The sequence below is a fragment of the Stigmatopora argus genome, chromosome 23, assembly GCF_051989625.1.
Source record: "Stigmatopora argus isolate UIUO_Sarg chromosome 23, RoL_Sarg_1.0, whole genome shotgun sequence".
In the NCBI taxonomy this organism is placed as follows: domain Eukaryota; kingdom Metazoa; phylum Chordata; class Actinopteri; order Syngnathiformes; family Syngnathidae; genus Stigmatopora; species Stigmatopora argus.
In genome coordinates this window covers 6,228,009-6,241,835 of record NC_135409.1, presented here as the reverse complement: position 1 = coordinate 6,241,835, position 13,827 = coordinate 6,228,009, and the positions used below count along the sequence as shown (strand labels likewise).

The 13,827-nt window shown below is 42.1% G+C and overlaps 2 protein-coding genes across 2 annotated transcripts; both read left to right on the top strand.

Moving 5' to 3' along the window:
* Positions 1-416: 416 nt before the first annotated feature.
* Positions 417-5,331, top strand: tspan33a (tetraspanin 33a). Its single transcript, XM_077593973.1, has 8 exons — positions 417-616; positions 2,680-2,737; positions 2,816-2,943; positions 3,008-3,082; positions 3,173-3,268; positions 4,215-4,343; positions 4,403-4,567; positions 4,629-5,331. Exons 1-8 carry the CDS (start codon positions 509-511, stop codon positions 4,728-4,730), a joined length of 861 nt encoding a protein of 286 aa, XP_077450099.1. The 5' UTR covers positions 417-508; the 3' UTR covers positions 4,731-5,331.
* Positions 5,332-5,510: 179 nt separating this feature from the next.
* smo (smoothened, frizzled class receptor) lies at positions 5,511-13,773 on the top strand. Its single transcript, XM_077593979.1, has 12 exons — positions 5,511-6,147; positions 7,348-7,547; positions 7,621-7,830; positions 8,647-8,819; positions 8,893-9,112; positions 10,222-10,345; positions 10,419-10,511; positions 10,583-10,691; positions 11,498-11,683; positions 11,749-11,897; positions 12,690-12,824; positions 12,902-13,773. The coding sequence occupies exons 1-12, from the start codon at positions 5,904-5,906 to the stop codon at positions 13,381-13,383; spliced, it is 2,325 nt and encodes a 774-aa protein (XP_077450105.1). The 5' UTR covers positions 5,511-5,903; the 3' UTR covers positions 13,384-13,773.
* The last annotated feature ends 54 nt before the right edge of the window (positions 13,774-13,827 follow it).

Here is a 13,827-nt window from a genome sequence, read left to right as displayed (position 1 = left end):
GACCGGGCGACCAAAAGACCGCACACGTACAGCTGCATGTAGCTCATTATTTTCTTCACCAACAGGGGGAGCTCTAGCCAGCGCAAGTTCCGTATCAAATTTTACTTAGAAATATTGTATTGTATTGAGCGACCAAAAGACCGGCGACCAATCGACCGTGTACCCAGCTGTATGTGTCTTTAAGAAACTTGTCGGGTTTTTTTTTTAATTAAGCAAATTCCAAAACAGTTCAATGTTTTTTTTTTGTTTTCTTGAAAAATAGAATTGAATCTCGTTCCCATGACGACGATCAAAATCCCATCCGTTTGTATTGGAATTGAATTGAATTGAATGCTTTTGTTTTCCTTATGGCTCGCTGTGGATTGGACGTCGCCTTGACGCACACACACGCCTTTAAAGACCCGCCCCTCTGGGCCATAGCAGTTGCGGAGACAGTCCCACCAGGAACTCAAAGACACGTCAAAGACCTCCATGTGGATGCCTAAAAGGCGGATTTTTGCCCGACACCATGTGTGGGAACCGTGGAAATGTGGCACGAGGACGTTATGATGAGGACTTCTCCTTTGTCAGCGGTGTGGTCAAATACCTGCTCTTCATATTTAATTTCATATTCTGGGTGAGTCTCGGGGTCTTTGAATAATGCACACATTGCTATAATCATGTGTCTGATGAGGAGAAGTTGGATTTTTTGGATGGCAAATTTGGATGCAAAGCGACTCTCACTCTCCAGCTCCGTTTAGAATTAACCCAAATTAAATATGTTGAAATGAGAGTTTCATAGTTCAACTTAAGCACCCTTTTCAAAGTGGTGGGTCGGGGGCCAGACCGGACCCGCCACATCATTCTTTGCGGCCCGCCAAAGTAAATTGTGTGCGTTAACTTCATGTTTTAGGATCAAGTTCAAATTAAGACCAAGAGATATTGATCATATTTTCCCCTTTTTTATAAATAAGTACACATTTTATTGCCCAAAAATGTATTGTTTATTTTATTTTTTTCAAAAAAGTATTTTCAAAATTCAACATTTCCTCTTTTCCACTTTTATTTTAAACCCTTAATAAAAAATACACTATCTAAAAAATATATTAAAATACAGTTATCATCTTTCCTTTTTGAAAAAGGACAATAACGTTTTCCTTTTCTGATAAAAAAAAAAAAGATCCAATAAACACTTTTGAAATCTAAAAGTATTAAAAAATGAATATTTATGTGGCTTATTTTTCATTTTTTTAATGCAAAAGTGTTTTGGGGGAAATCCAAAGTTTCCAATAATAATAATTCAATAAATAAAACAGATCATGATTACTTTCAGATCACAATGACTCTAAAAAGGTAAAGAATGAAATAAAAAGAATTGAATAGTTATATGGTTCACTTTGAGAAAATTTGCAACATGAACAGTTTTGAGACCAAAAAATGAAATATTTGCAACGCCCTCTGGGAGTGTACGGCTTCGGGTCGTGCACGGACAGGACGAGAATGTGGAAAAACACCAAGCGCTTCCTGGCGGAATGTGCTGTTGTTTGCCCCTGGAAATTGAATATATATACATATACATTAGGGATGTCCCCGTTGCGAAACGTGATCGGAAATCAGCCCCGAGCACGTCAAAGGATCAAAATCATATATATATATATATATATATATATATATATATATATATATATATATATATATATATATATATATATATATATATATATATATATATATATATAAACAGCATGTTGTAAAAATGGTGATATGGGTTTTTTGTTGCTACATTTCAATCCGCCTTTTAAATTAAGGGGGGCTGGCATTTGGATATATACTATACCACCCTTAATCTATTTCCTCACTTTTGGTTGATTCTCAAAACGTAGAAAAATATCATTGGCTCATTTTGGGTGATCCCTAATATAGATCATATTTCATGTCACCCCCATAACAGAGTGCTTGGATTGGATTGGATAACTTTATTCATCCCGTATTCAGGAAATTTCGTTGTGACAGTAACAAGAGGGTGAGAATACAGACACAGAAAAAGACATTTTAGACATAAATAAATAGGGAATAAGTAAGTTAATAAATAAATACATGAATAAATATATAAATAAATAACCATGTTGCTGAAATATATATACACATATATACATACACATACATATATAAGCACATATATACATACATACACATACATATATAAGCACATATATACATACACATACATATATAAGCACATATACATACATACACATACATATATAAGCACATATATACATACATACACATACATATATAAGCACATATATACATACATACACATACATATATAAGCACATATATACATACATACACATACATATATAAGCACATATATACATACATACACATACATATATAAGCACATATATACATACATACACATACATATATAAGCACATATATACATACATACACATAGATGTACATGCATGCATACGGTAGGTCTTAACACTCAGCCATTTGTTTTGTTAAGGAGCCTGACCCTTTTTGCATTATAATACAGCAAAATATTTGACTCTTAGTCCTAAAAACAATTCGGTACTTGAAGGCTTATTCTTAAGCGTTTTTCACCAATGTTGGCCACTCCCTGGACAAGTATGAACACGTCACCCTCACGTATATGACAAGTTGTCTGTTTCTGATTTTGCTTGGCAGCTCATCGCTATGGCCATGGTAGGAATCGGGGTGTACGCCCGGGTCATCAAACACGGAGGTAAAACGCCCCCCCCCCCCCCCGCCCACCAGAACTGAAACAAACGAGTGCGAAACCGCCATTTCATGGTTTTCTCAGAGACGGCGTTGGCGTATCTCGCCGTCGATCCGGCCATGATGCTGCTGGTGGTCGGGGTCCTCATGTTCATCATCACTTTCTGCGGCTGCGTGGGTTCGCTGAGGGAGAACATTTGCTTGCTGCAGTTTGTAGGTTGACATTTTGTGGGGAGGGTCTTCAAAACAGGATCTGGCTCTCATCTTTTTTGCTCAGTTCTGCATCAGCCTGACTGTCATCTTCATGCTCCAGTTGGCTGCCGCCGTGCTAGGATTCATCTTCTCTGATAAGGTATGATTCAGAATTGAAGAATTGAAAAAGAAAACACAAAAAAGGTTGAATTCTTGACATCCTGACATCATGATTTTTCTTCTTCCGCAGGCCCGCGGTAAAGTCACAGAAATAGTCGACAACGCCATCGTCCACTACAGAGACGACATTGACCTGCAGAACCTCATCGACTTTGGCCAGAAAGAAGTCAGACACGAGCTCACACGTCGTTACATTCCAAAAGCCGATTTGACGGCCGTCGTAATCCAGCGGCGGTCCGTGCATTTTCTAGCGGCGCCTTCAGCGAATCAATTCAACCCTCAAAAACTATTTTATGGCTATAAAACCTCTACTGCAGCTACAGCTGCGACACACAAAAATTGAAATACAATTGAAATATTATTTAGGAATATAGCCATATTTTACTCACCAAAAATCATTTTTAACTGTACACAATATCCATCCTCCTTCTTTCTTCCTTCTTTTCTATCGCCATCGAAGCTAATGCTGAAAGTCGAGCCTGTCCTGTCGTATTTCTGGCATACGTTTTTATTCGATTTAGTGCTGAAAATGCTCGTTCCCGGTTGCGACAGGCTTGCTTGCGTTGGAGGTGTCCGACCTTTCTTAATGATGTCCAGCTTTTTTTTCTTGAAAAGTCCGTCTTGAAAATGGCTTTAAATCAACACAACAATATATTTGCTTGTGCAGCTCGCTCCAGATACAGTTTGGTAGCTCTGGCTAATCACTAGCCAATCATAGTTGGTGAAAGCGATGAAGTATCCCTACGCCTGCGAGAAGGCATAGTGGTGTTGCCAACTCGAAATCTGATTGGTTAAAGCAACAGTCTTATCGACGCTTGTTTAATGCAGCAGAGCCTGCAGAACTGATTGTGAAGGCCTTGAGGCAGATTTCTGACCCTGGCAACAAATAATGGCTGAAATGTGATTGGTTAAATCCTTCAATATGAAAACACACATATCTGGAAGCAGTGCAACCAGGGGGGAAAGTAATGAAAGGAAGCTAACAGACAATTTGGAATTATTTCATAAGTATTGATGGACAAAATATAATATATGATTCAGATATTTCTTAGGCCAGCAGAGAAGGCCTTGAAGGCCCTGACGGCCCACCACTGTCATAATCTAACCCCCAGTTCGACTGCTGTGGCGCAGTGACCTTCACCGACTGGTCCATGAACGTGTACTTCAACTGCTCCGACGAAAATCCCAGCCGGGAGCGCTGCTCCGTACCGTTTTCCTGTTGCGTCGTCACCAAACAAAAGGTCCCGGTTATCGCCGCCCAATTTTCCGTGGCGTGTTCTCCAACGACGTATGCGTGCAGGGGGTGGTGGCGAACACAATGTGCGGGCAAGGAATACAGAAGGTGGAATTCCTCGAAGCCGGCGATGTCATTCACACCGACGGATGCATCGACAAAGTGGTGGACTGGATTCACAGCAACCTATTTCTGATGGGAGGCATCGCGTTGGGGTTAGCCATCCCTCAGGTAGGATCCGGCGCTCTGGTTTAGTGAACCGTCGTGGACTGATCGTGGCATCTTCTTGCAGTTGGTGGGCATTCTGCTCTCTCAGATTCTCATCAGCCAGATTAAAGACCAAATTGAGCTGCAGGACTACAACGACAAGCGCCGCGCCGATCCGTGGAGATGACAAAGCATGTGAGACCTGGTCTTGGTCTCTGGACTTGAAGTCGTAGTAGTAGTTCATCTCCAGTTCTTTCACTAAAGCGCCATCAACTGGACATGCTTTGTCACTTGCACGTTTTTCATCATGAAGTGCATTTTCTATGCGTTCAAGCCAGGTCTTTTCATATGTAATTTTGGAAATGATGATCAGTGGTGTGGAGTTTGCATGTTCTGCGTGGATTTTCTCCGGGTACCGGTTTCCTCCCACATTCCAAAAACATGCATGCTAGGCTAATTGGAAACTCTAAATTGCCTCTAGGTATGAGCATGAATGGTTGTTTGTCTCCTTGTGCCCTGCGATTGGCTGGCTACCAATTCAGGGTGTCCCCTGCTTCTGGCCCCGGAGTCACCTGGGATGGGCTCCGGCACCCCCCCCCTCGACCCTAATGAGGATAAAGCGGTTCGGAAAATGCGATGAGATTCATTTTGAGATGTTAATGTTTTATTTCAATTAACCTCAATCAAGTTAGCAGGGTCATTATAGTCATTTGCAATAACAAGTCAAGGCCGAGGGTTTTAAAAAGGGATCAAAATCATGTGAGAAAATAAAAAAACCTGCAAAAACATGTGTGAATATCTCATATTTCAGATTTGAACAACTTTAGCATTCTGGACTCGTCACGATTTTGGACTGTACGTTTTTTTCTTGATGTATTTGTCAATGGGATGTTTAACTGGTTTGGGGGAAAAAAAAGAAGAGGAGACTAAGTGTTCCGCGCATGCGCATTCCACCGGAGCTCCAGTTACACTTTTCATGGCGAGATTTTTCGGATGTGGGGGAGGGCGAATCCATAACTTTCTCGACATTTTCGCCCGTAAACAACCCCCTAACTACAAACTTTTGCTACTCTCACATTGTCGTTTTGGATTATTTTGAATCTTCCTGAGGTTTTTTCTTCTTCTTTTTCTCAGCGATGGAATTCGGTGAGCAGCAGTCGGAGCGACTGAAAGGGTTTCGGGGAGGAAAAACTTTGCATCGTCCTTAAAAAACTTGCCTTTATCTTCTCGGATCGTCCTCGCGAGCAAGAATCAGAAAATGCATATTGAACTTTTGGGGAATTTTTGCTTTTGAAGCTGTCGGATTTTTTATTTTTTGCATAATTTAGCCCCCCTTTCGTTCTCTCCGTTGGCTCCCAAAATGTCCTCCCAAGTTTGGAGCGCCTTTGTTGGCTTGTACGGGATGATTTTCCTCAGCGGTGCCGTCCAACTGTCCCCCAACGTGAGCATATTTGAGGATAAATGCAAGATGACGACGACGTGCGAGGCACTTAAGTACAACACATGCCTGGGTTCCCCTCTGCCGTACACGCACACGTCCCTGGTCCTGGCAGAGGACTCCATCTCCCAGGAGGAGGCTTTTGAGAAGCTCACCATGTGGTCTGGTGAGTTGCAAGAAAAACAACAAAAACAAAATATTTGGAGACTTTTTACGCTTAGAAAAGATTGGAGAGATGCAAAGGTTTGGATTTGGGAGGATAAACAACAAAGATTTCATCTGAAAATGGCAATACATGGATAAAAAGTCAGGCTTTTTAGTCCCATTAGTGGTCTTGGTTCTGGTGTCTTGAAGCCTGATGGGGAAAAAAAATCAAAATAAATGCTAAATAAACTTGTTTTTTAAAAGTGCATTGCAAAAATAATCCTAAAAGCGTCAATGTTTAGTCAGTAATCATACGTGTAGAGAAAAATGGTCCATTTTGTGATATCATATCATCCAAAAAATGATGCATGACTTTTCTTGACAGGCATTTTGGAAACTAGGAAGAAACTTTTTTGGGTCCTGAAGAATGAGAGTTCAACTATAAACAATTCTGTCTTTTCATTTTAACAACAAAATATACTCACACATGATTTACATTGACACAATAAAATCAAAATAAATGCTAAGTAAACTTGTTTTTTAAAAGTGCATTGCAAAAATAATCCTAAAAGCCTCAATAGTCAGTAATCATACATGTAGATAAATAAAAATGGTCCATTTTGTGATATCACATCATCCAAAAAATGATGCATGACTTTTCTTGACAGGCATTTTGGAAACTAGGAAGAATCTTTTTGGGGTCCTGAAGAATGACAGTTCAACTATAAACAATTCTGTCTTTTCCTTTTTAACAACAAAATAGACTCATGATTTACATTGACACAAACTTGGCATATTAACATCATAACATGATCAATTCAAGTTTTGATCGTGTTGCGTTCAATGGCATTAGGTTCAACCGAGTTCCCCCCAAAAAATACCGTCTTAAATCCATCTTCCATCAATTTTAGTTATTGGCAAGACAAAACATTTGAAGCGGGAGGGGCTTGTTGTTATTTGAATTTACTTTCCTAGCTCCATTCTTAGTTTGACATGCATCACAGTGCTTGCGTGGGTTTTCTCCGGGTACTCTGGTTTCCACCCACATCCCCAAAACATGCACGGTAGGCTAATTCTATGCTAAATTGTCTGTAGGTACGAGTATGATTGGTTGTTTGTCTCCTCTCCAACGCATTCAGGGTGTCAGCCCGTATTCCGCTGGGATAGGCTCCGGCACCCCCCGCGACCCTTAACCGTGATTTTGGCCTGTTTTTTTCCCCAGGTTTGCGCAACGCTCCCCGCTGTTGGTCCGTCATCCAGCCGCTGCTGTGCGCCGTCTACATGCCCAAATGCGAAAACGGACGGGTGGAGCTACCAAGTCAGAGTTTGTGTTTGGCAACCCGCCGCCCGTGCAGCATCGTGGACCAGGAACGCGGATGGCCCGGCTTCCTCAAATGCGACAAGTTCCCAGTGGGCTGCTCGGTAAGCGCAAACGTTCAACTTTCGTCGTGGGGGCTTTGCCTTAACCGACTTTTCCCATCCCACGCCGTGGCAGAACGAGGTGCAAAAACTGAAGTTCAACACGTCGGGGCAGTGCGAGGCGCCGCTGGTAAAAACCGACATCCAGTCCAGCTGGTACAAGGACGTGGAAGGCTGCGGCATCCAGTGCGACAACCCGCTGTTCACCGAGGAGGAACACGATGACATGCACGCCTACATCGCTTACTTTGGCACCATCACCCTCCTGTGCACTTTGTTCACTCTGGTAATAATCGGACATAGGGTTTGTCATCATCATTGACTCGACAAAAGCCCAATTGTCATCAACGACACACACGGAGGCGGAGGGGGGGCTGTCGGGGGAAGTTTATCCACGGCACTTGTAAACGAACAAACAAATTTAAATTAACTTGGATAAATATATACAGACACACGCAAACATATGTTTAATGTAACTTTACACAAAACTGAATTCTAGTTTTGTCTTAATCTTTTGTTACCTTCGTTTTCCGGGTTAGCGGTTTGCCACGCCTCCACCCTCACGTTCGCTATCGATGGACTGTTTGCTGTTGTATTCCCTTCAAAATATTCCCAAAATGATGCACACAAATGTCCTCACAATAGGATAATGCACGACCACTTGCCAATAAGAAATAGTCTTTAAAGAACGATCGCGGGAGCTTCTTTCCTAATGAAGTTTTATTCTGAGAAAGGTTGCCATTGCCTATGGGTGTTGTGTGCACGAGTATACTTCATTACCCAGAAAGCCCTCTTTTTGCCCGCGCATGCGCGTTGTGCGTTTCCTGGTCGAAACTCGTCTGAATAAATCGTTCAGTCCTCGTAGATATAGTAGTTATACATGAAAGAGATGCGGCAAAAAAAGACAGTGCGCTACAATGATAAACAGCCTCTCATGTCATGGCCACCTGGCTTGGTCGCATCTCGAAATTTTAATCGTATCGCGAGCGAATTATTCGATCAAAATTTTCGTCGTCCTACGAGCATGTTGTATGACGAGCATGTTGTATCACGAGGTACCACTGTATTGCAATTATTTACGCGGAGGCTTTTGTGTCCCCAGGCCACATTTCTGGCCGACTGGAAGAACTCCAACCGCTATCCGGCCGTCATCCTCTTCTACATCAACGCTTGCTTCTTCGTGGGCAGCATCGGTTGGCTGGCACAGTTTCTGGACGGCGCCCGCGAAGAGATCGTGTGCAAAAGCGACAACACCATGAGACTCGGCGAGCCCTCGTACGTCGCCCTCCAACCGCTTACCGCGACCGTGTGGCAATTATTTCCTTTTTTTTTTCCCCCGCCCTGGCAGTTCTTCTGAGACCTTGTCGTGCGTGACCATCTTCATCATCGTGTACTATTCGCTCATGTCGGGCGTGATTTGGTTCGTCATGCTGACCTACGCCTGGCACACCTCCTTCAAGGCGCTCGGCACCACGCAGCAGCCGCTCACCGGGCGCACTTCCTACTTTCACATGGTCACCTGGTCCATCCCTTTTGTCCTCACCGTCGCCATCTTGGCCATCGCAGAGGTACGACAACCGTGACCGGACGATTCGCCGAAAGACGTTTCGCCGACGGACAATTGGCCGACGGACGGTTCGCCGAACGGACGTTTCGCCGAAACGGGATTCACGCGCTCGCCCCGCCCCCAAATCGTGTGTGTACATGTTTTTCAACCTCGGCCCGCGGGCCATATACGGCCCGTTACAGATAATATTCATTTAGGAATAACAAGGGCATTTACTGCCCCCCCTCCACTGGACATATTTCTAAATACAAGTACGTACTACAAAACCATAAAAACACAGAAAAAATGGATTAAAAAATTACAATTATTGATTTAAAAAGGGGAAATCAGGAAATTTAATATACATCTATACTCTTCATTTTAATTTGATCCTAAAACAGAAAGTCAGCACTCATGATTTACTTTGCCGGGCCACACAAAATGATGCGGCGGGGCAGATTTGGCCCCCGGGCCGCCACTTTGACACCTGTGGTATTGGGCAAGGGTGTCAGACTCTGGTTGGTTCGCGGGCCGCTTTAACGTCAACTTGATTTCACATGGGCCGGACCATTTTAGATATAATATTTAGATTTATTTTAATAAATGGATTAAAAGAACTGGATTAAAATCCCTGAATATTCAGTTTTTTATAGATCTAAAACAATTTTTATTTTAGCTTTTTTGAAAATATTTTTTACATTTTAGAAAAGTATTTTTGAACTAAATACATCAGGAAAATTTAATATACATCTATACTCTTCATTTTAATTTGATCCTAAAACAGAAAGTAGATTGACTTTCCCGGGCCACACAAAATGATGCGGCGGGCCAGATTTGGCCCCCGGGCCACCACTTTGACACATGTGCCCTAAATAATCTGTTTGTTATAGATTTAAAAAAACTGCTTTTTGAACTAAAAAAAACAACACAAAAAGAAAAAAATACTTTTTGGGATTCAAAAAATGCAATTATTGATTTAAAAAGAGGGAAAAACTGGAACTATTCCCTATACGTCTATCATTTTCATTCGAATTTGATCATAAAACAGAAAGTCGGCACTCATCATTTACTTTCTTGGGCCGCACAAAAAGCAGCTCTACCATTTAGTCGCTTTTTTTTTTTAAATTCTAGGTGGACGGCGACTCGGTGAGCGGGATCTGCTTCGTGGGCTACAAGAACTACAGGTACCGCGCCGGCTTTGTGCTGGCGCCCATCGGCGTGGTACTTGTGGTCGGGGGCTACTTTCTCATTCGAGGTCGGCCCCTTGGAGTCTCACCGCCACGCTGGCTAAAAATCTTCCTCCTAACTGACCTTAGTTGTCCTCCCAGGTGTCATGACCTTGTTCTCCATCAAAAGCAACCATCCAGGACTCCTGAGCGAGAAGGCGGCCAGCAAAATCAACGAAACCATGCTTCGTCTCGGTACGTTTTCTCCAAGGTGGTCTTTGCGACCGACCGACTCCAACTACGTTTTTTCTTTCTATCCCCGTCAGGTATATTTGGCTTTTTAGCCTTCGGGTTTGTTTTCATCACCTTCGGCTGTCACTTTTACGACTTCTTCAACCAGGCCGAATGGGAGAGGAGCTTCAGGGAATATGTGCTGTATGTTACTTTTCTTTTTGCTCACTTCCAATCCATGACCGATGACACGTTCTAGATCAAGGGTGTCAGACTCGGGTTGGTTCGCGGGCCGCTTTAACGTCAACTCGATTTCATGTGGGCCGCACCGTTTTAGATATAATATTTAGAATTTTTTTTATGAATGGATTAAAAGCCTTGAATATTCAGTTTTTTATAGATCTAAAACAATATTTATTTTAGCTTTTTTATATATATTTTTTTAGATTTTACAAAATGATTTTTGAACTAAAAACACAGAAAAAAATGATTAAAAATTACAATTATTGATTTAAAAGGGGGAAAATCAGGAAATTTAATATACATCTATACTCTTCTATATTTACTCTTCTATACTTCTACTATATTTAGATTTTTTTTAAAAATTGGATTATAAGAACTGGATCAAAAGCCCTAAATATTCAGTTTTTTTTATAGATATAGATAACTGTTTATTTGAAACATTTTTTTTGAAATTATATTCAATATTAAAGTGTAAAACCGAAAATATTTTTATATATTTATTTTTTAGATTTTACAAAATGCTTTTTGAATTAAAAACACAGAAAAAAATAGATTAAAAAATTACAATTATTGATTTAAAAGGGTGAAAATCAGGAAATTAAATATCCATCTATACTCTTCCTTTGATTTTGATCCTAAAACAGAAAGTCGGCACTCATGATTTACTTACTCGGGCCGCACAAAATGATGCGGTGGGCCAGATTTGGCCGCCACTTTGACACCTGTGTTCTAGATGATTTTTTTTGTAAGACTGAGACTCTTGACAGATGCGAGGCCAATGTCACCATCGCCTCCCAAAGCAACAAGCCCATCCCAGAGTGCGCCATTAAGAACCGACCCAGTCTCATGGTGGAGAAAATCAACCTGTTCTCCATGTTTGGCACCGGCATCGCCATGAGCACTTGGGTGTGGACCAAGGCCACTATCCTCATCTGGAAGCGCACGTGGTGCAAGTAAGAAAAAAATCCCTCTCTTCTCGAACGTCGTCGTTTTTGTGATCACGCCGCCCCACTTTCAGGATTATTGGACGTGGCGACAACGAACCCAAGAGGATCAAAAAGAGCAAGATGATTGCCAAGGCCTTTGCCATGCGGAAGGAACTCCACAACCATCCGGAGAAGGAGATGTCTTTCAGCATGCACACGTTGTCCCACGACGGACCCGTAGGTAAGAAAGAAGCTTTTCTAATGAAACAAACAAATTTAAATTAACTTGGATTAATATATACTGACACTCAAACATGCGTTTAATGTAACTTTATTAGGAAAATCAGGAAATTTAATATACATCTATATGTATCATTTTAATTTGACCCTAAAACAGAAAGTCGGCACTCATGATTTATTTTCCCGGGCCACACAAAATGATGCGGCGGGCCAGATTTGGCCCCCAGGCCGCCGCTTGGACACCTGTGGTCAACTCTGTATCTCTAAAAATGTTTGTCATTTGTTGTTTAGATATAATATTTAGATTTTTTTGTTTTATAAATCGATTAAAAGAACTGGATTAAAAGCCCTAAATATTTATTTTTTTATAGATCTGATACAATTTTAATGTAAGCTTTTTTTCTTAGTAAGGGAAAATTATTTATTTAATCATTTGTTTTTCATTGCGAAAGGAAACCAAATTTTCTTTAATTATGTGCCATATTAAAATGGAAAACCAAATATTTTTATATATTTTTAGTTTTTACAAAATGATTTTTCAACTAAAAACACAGAAAATTTGGATTAAAACATTACAATTATTGATTTAAAAGGGGGTAAATCGGGAAATTTAATTTACATATATACTCTTCATTTTAATTTGATCCTAAAACAGAAAGTCGGCACTCATGATTTACTTTCTTGGGCCACACAAAATGATGCGGCGGGCCACATTTGGCCCCCGGGCCGCCACTTTGACACACGTGAGCTAAATTATTAAACGACTTCTTAACGAGCTCGCTCTCCGCTACAGCCGGGATCAACTTTGACATCAACGAGCCGTCCAACGACGTGTCGTCGGCCTGGGCGCAGCACGTCACCAAGATGGTGGCCAGGCGAGGCGCCATTTTGCCTCAGGATATCTCGGTCACTCCCACGGGAACGCCAGGTGATAATTGGCTAGTATTTAGAAGGAAAAAAGTTCTTACGTTCCCATGACACACATGTGGTTATTTTTTCCATTAGTTCCTCCGCCGGAGGAGAGGGACAGGTTGTGGATGGTGGAGGCCCAAATATCCCCAGAGATGCTAAAACGAAAGAAGAAGAAGAAGAAGAGGAGGAAGGAGGCGCGCATTGCCGCCGAGGAGGCCGCGGAAACCCAGGGTTACCCTCGGCGAGAGTTCGGTCGCAGCTCCGTGCCACGCCTCCCCAAGCTGCCCTGCCACCCCGGCCTGATGGCAAACCTGCGGGTGCCGGAGGACGCCATCCTGCCGGGATCCTTTCCGCCGCCGCCCTCGGAGCGAGGCTTTTTCGCCGATCGGCCGGAGGACCTCGGACTCGGCCGGCGTTACCCGGCGGGCGCCCCCCGCTACCTCCAGGACGGCCTGTCGGAGAGGATGGCGCACGTGGCCAGGGTGCCCGCGGGCCGGCGTGCGGGGTACGATCCCGTCCACTCGCGGACTAACTTGATGGAGGAGGAGCTTATGGACGCGGAGTCAGATTTTTAAATTGCACTGACAGGAAGCTAAGAAAAAGTGCTGGATACTTTCAAATCTTATTTTGTGCACCTGCATTGAACGAAGCTTTTTTTTTGTATTTTTAAGCAAAGGGATGATTTGGAAAAAAAACTAAAACAACACTTTTTATGTTAAATCCAATACAGTGGTACCTCGACATGCGATCTTAATCCGTTCCGGGACTGAGATCGTAGGTTGAGCTTTTCGTAACTCGAGCGGACGTTTCCCATTGTAATGAATTAAAAACAAATTAATTGGTTCCAACCCTCTGAAAAAACACCAAAAACAGGATATTGGATTGGAAAAAATGTTTGATTTCTTCTAATTCGCCATCTATTAACAAGGTAACACATAACTAGTGGTTTAATAGTAATAAAATGTGTTTAATAGAAGTAAAATTAGACACATTTCGCGGAGGGTAGAGACAGAAACATA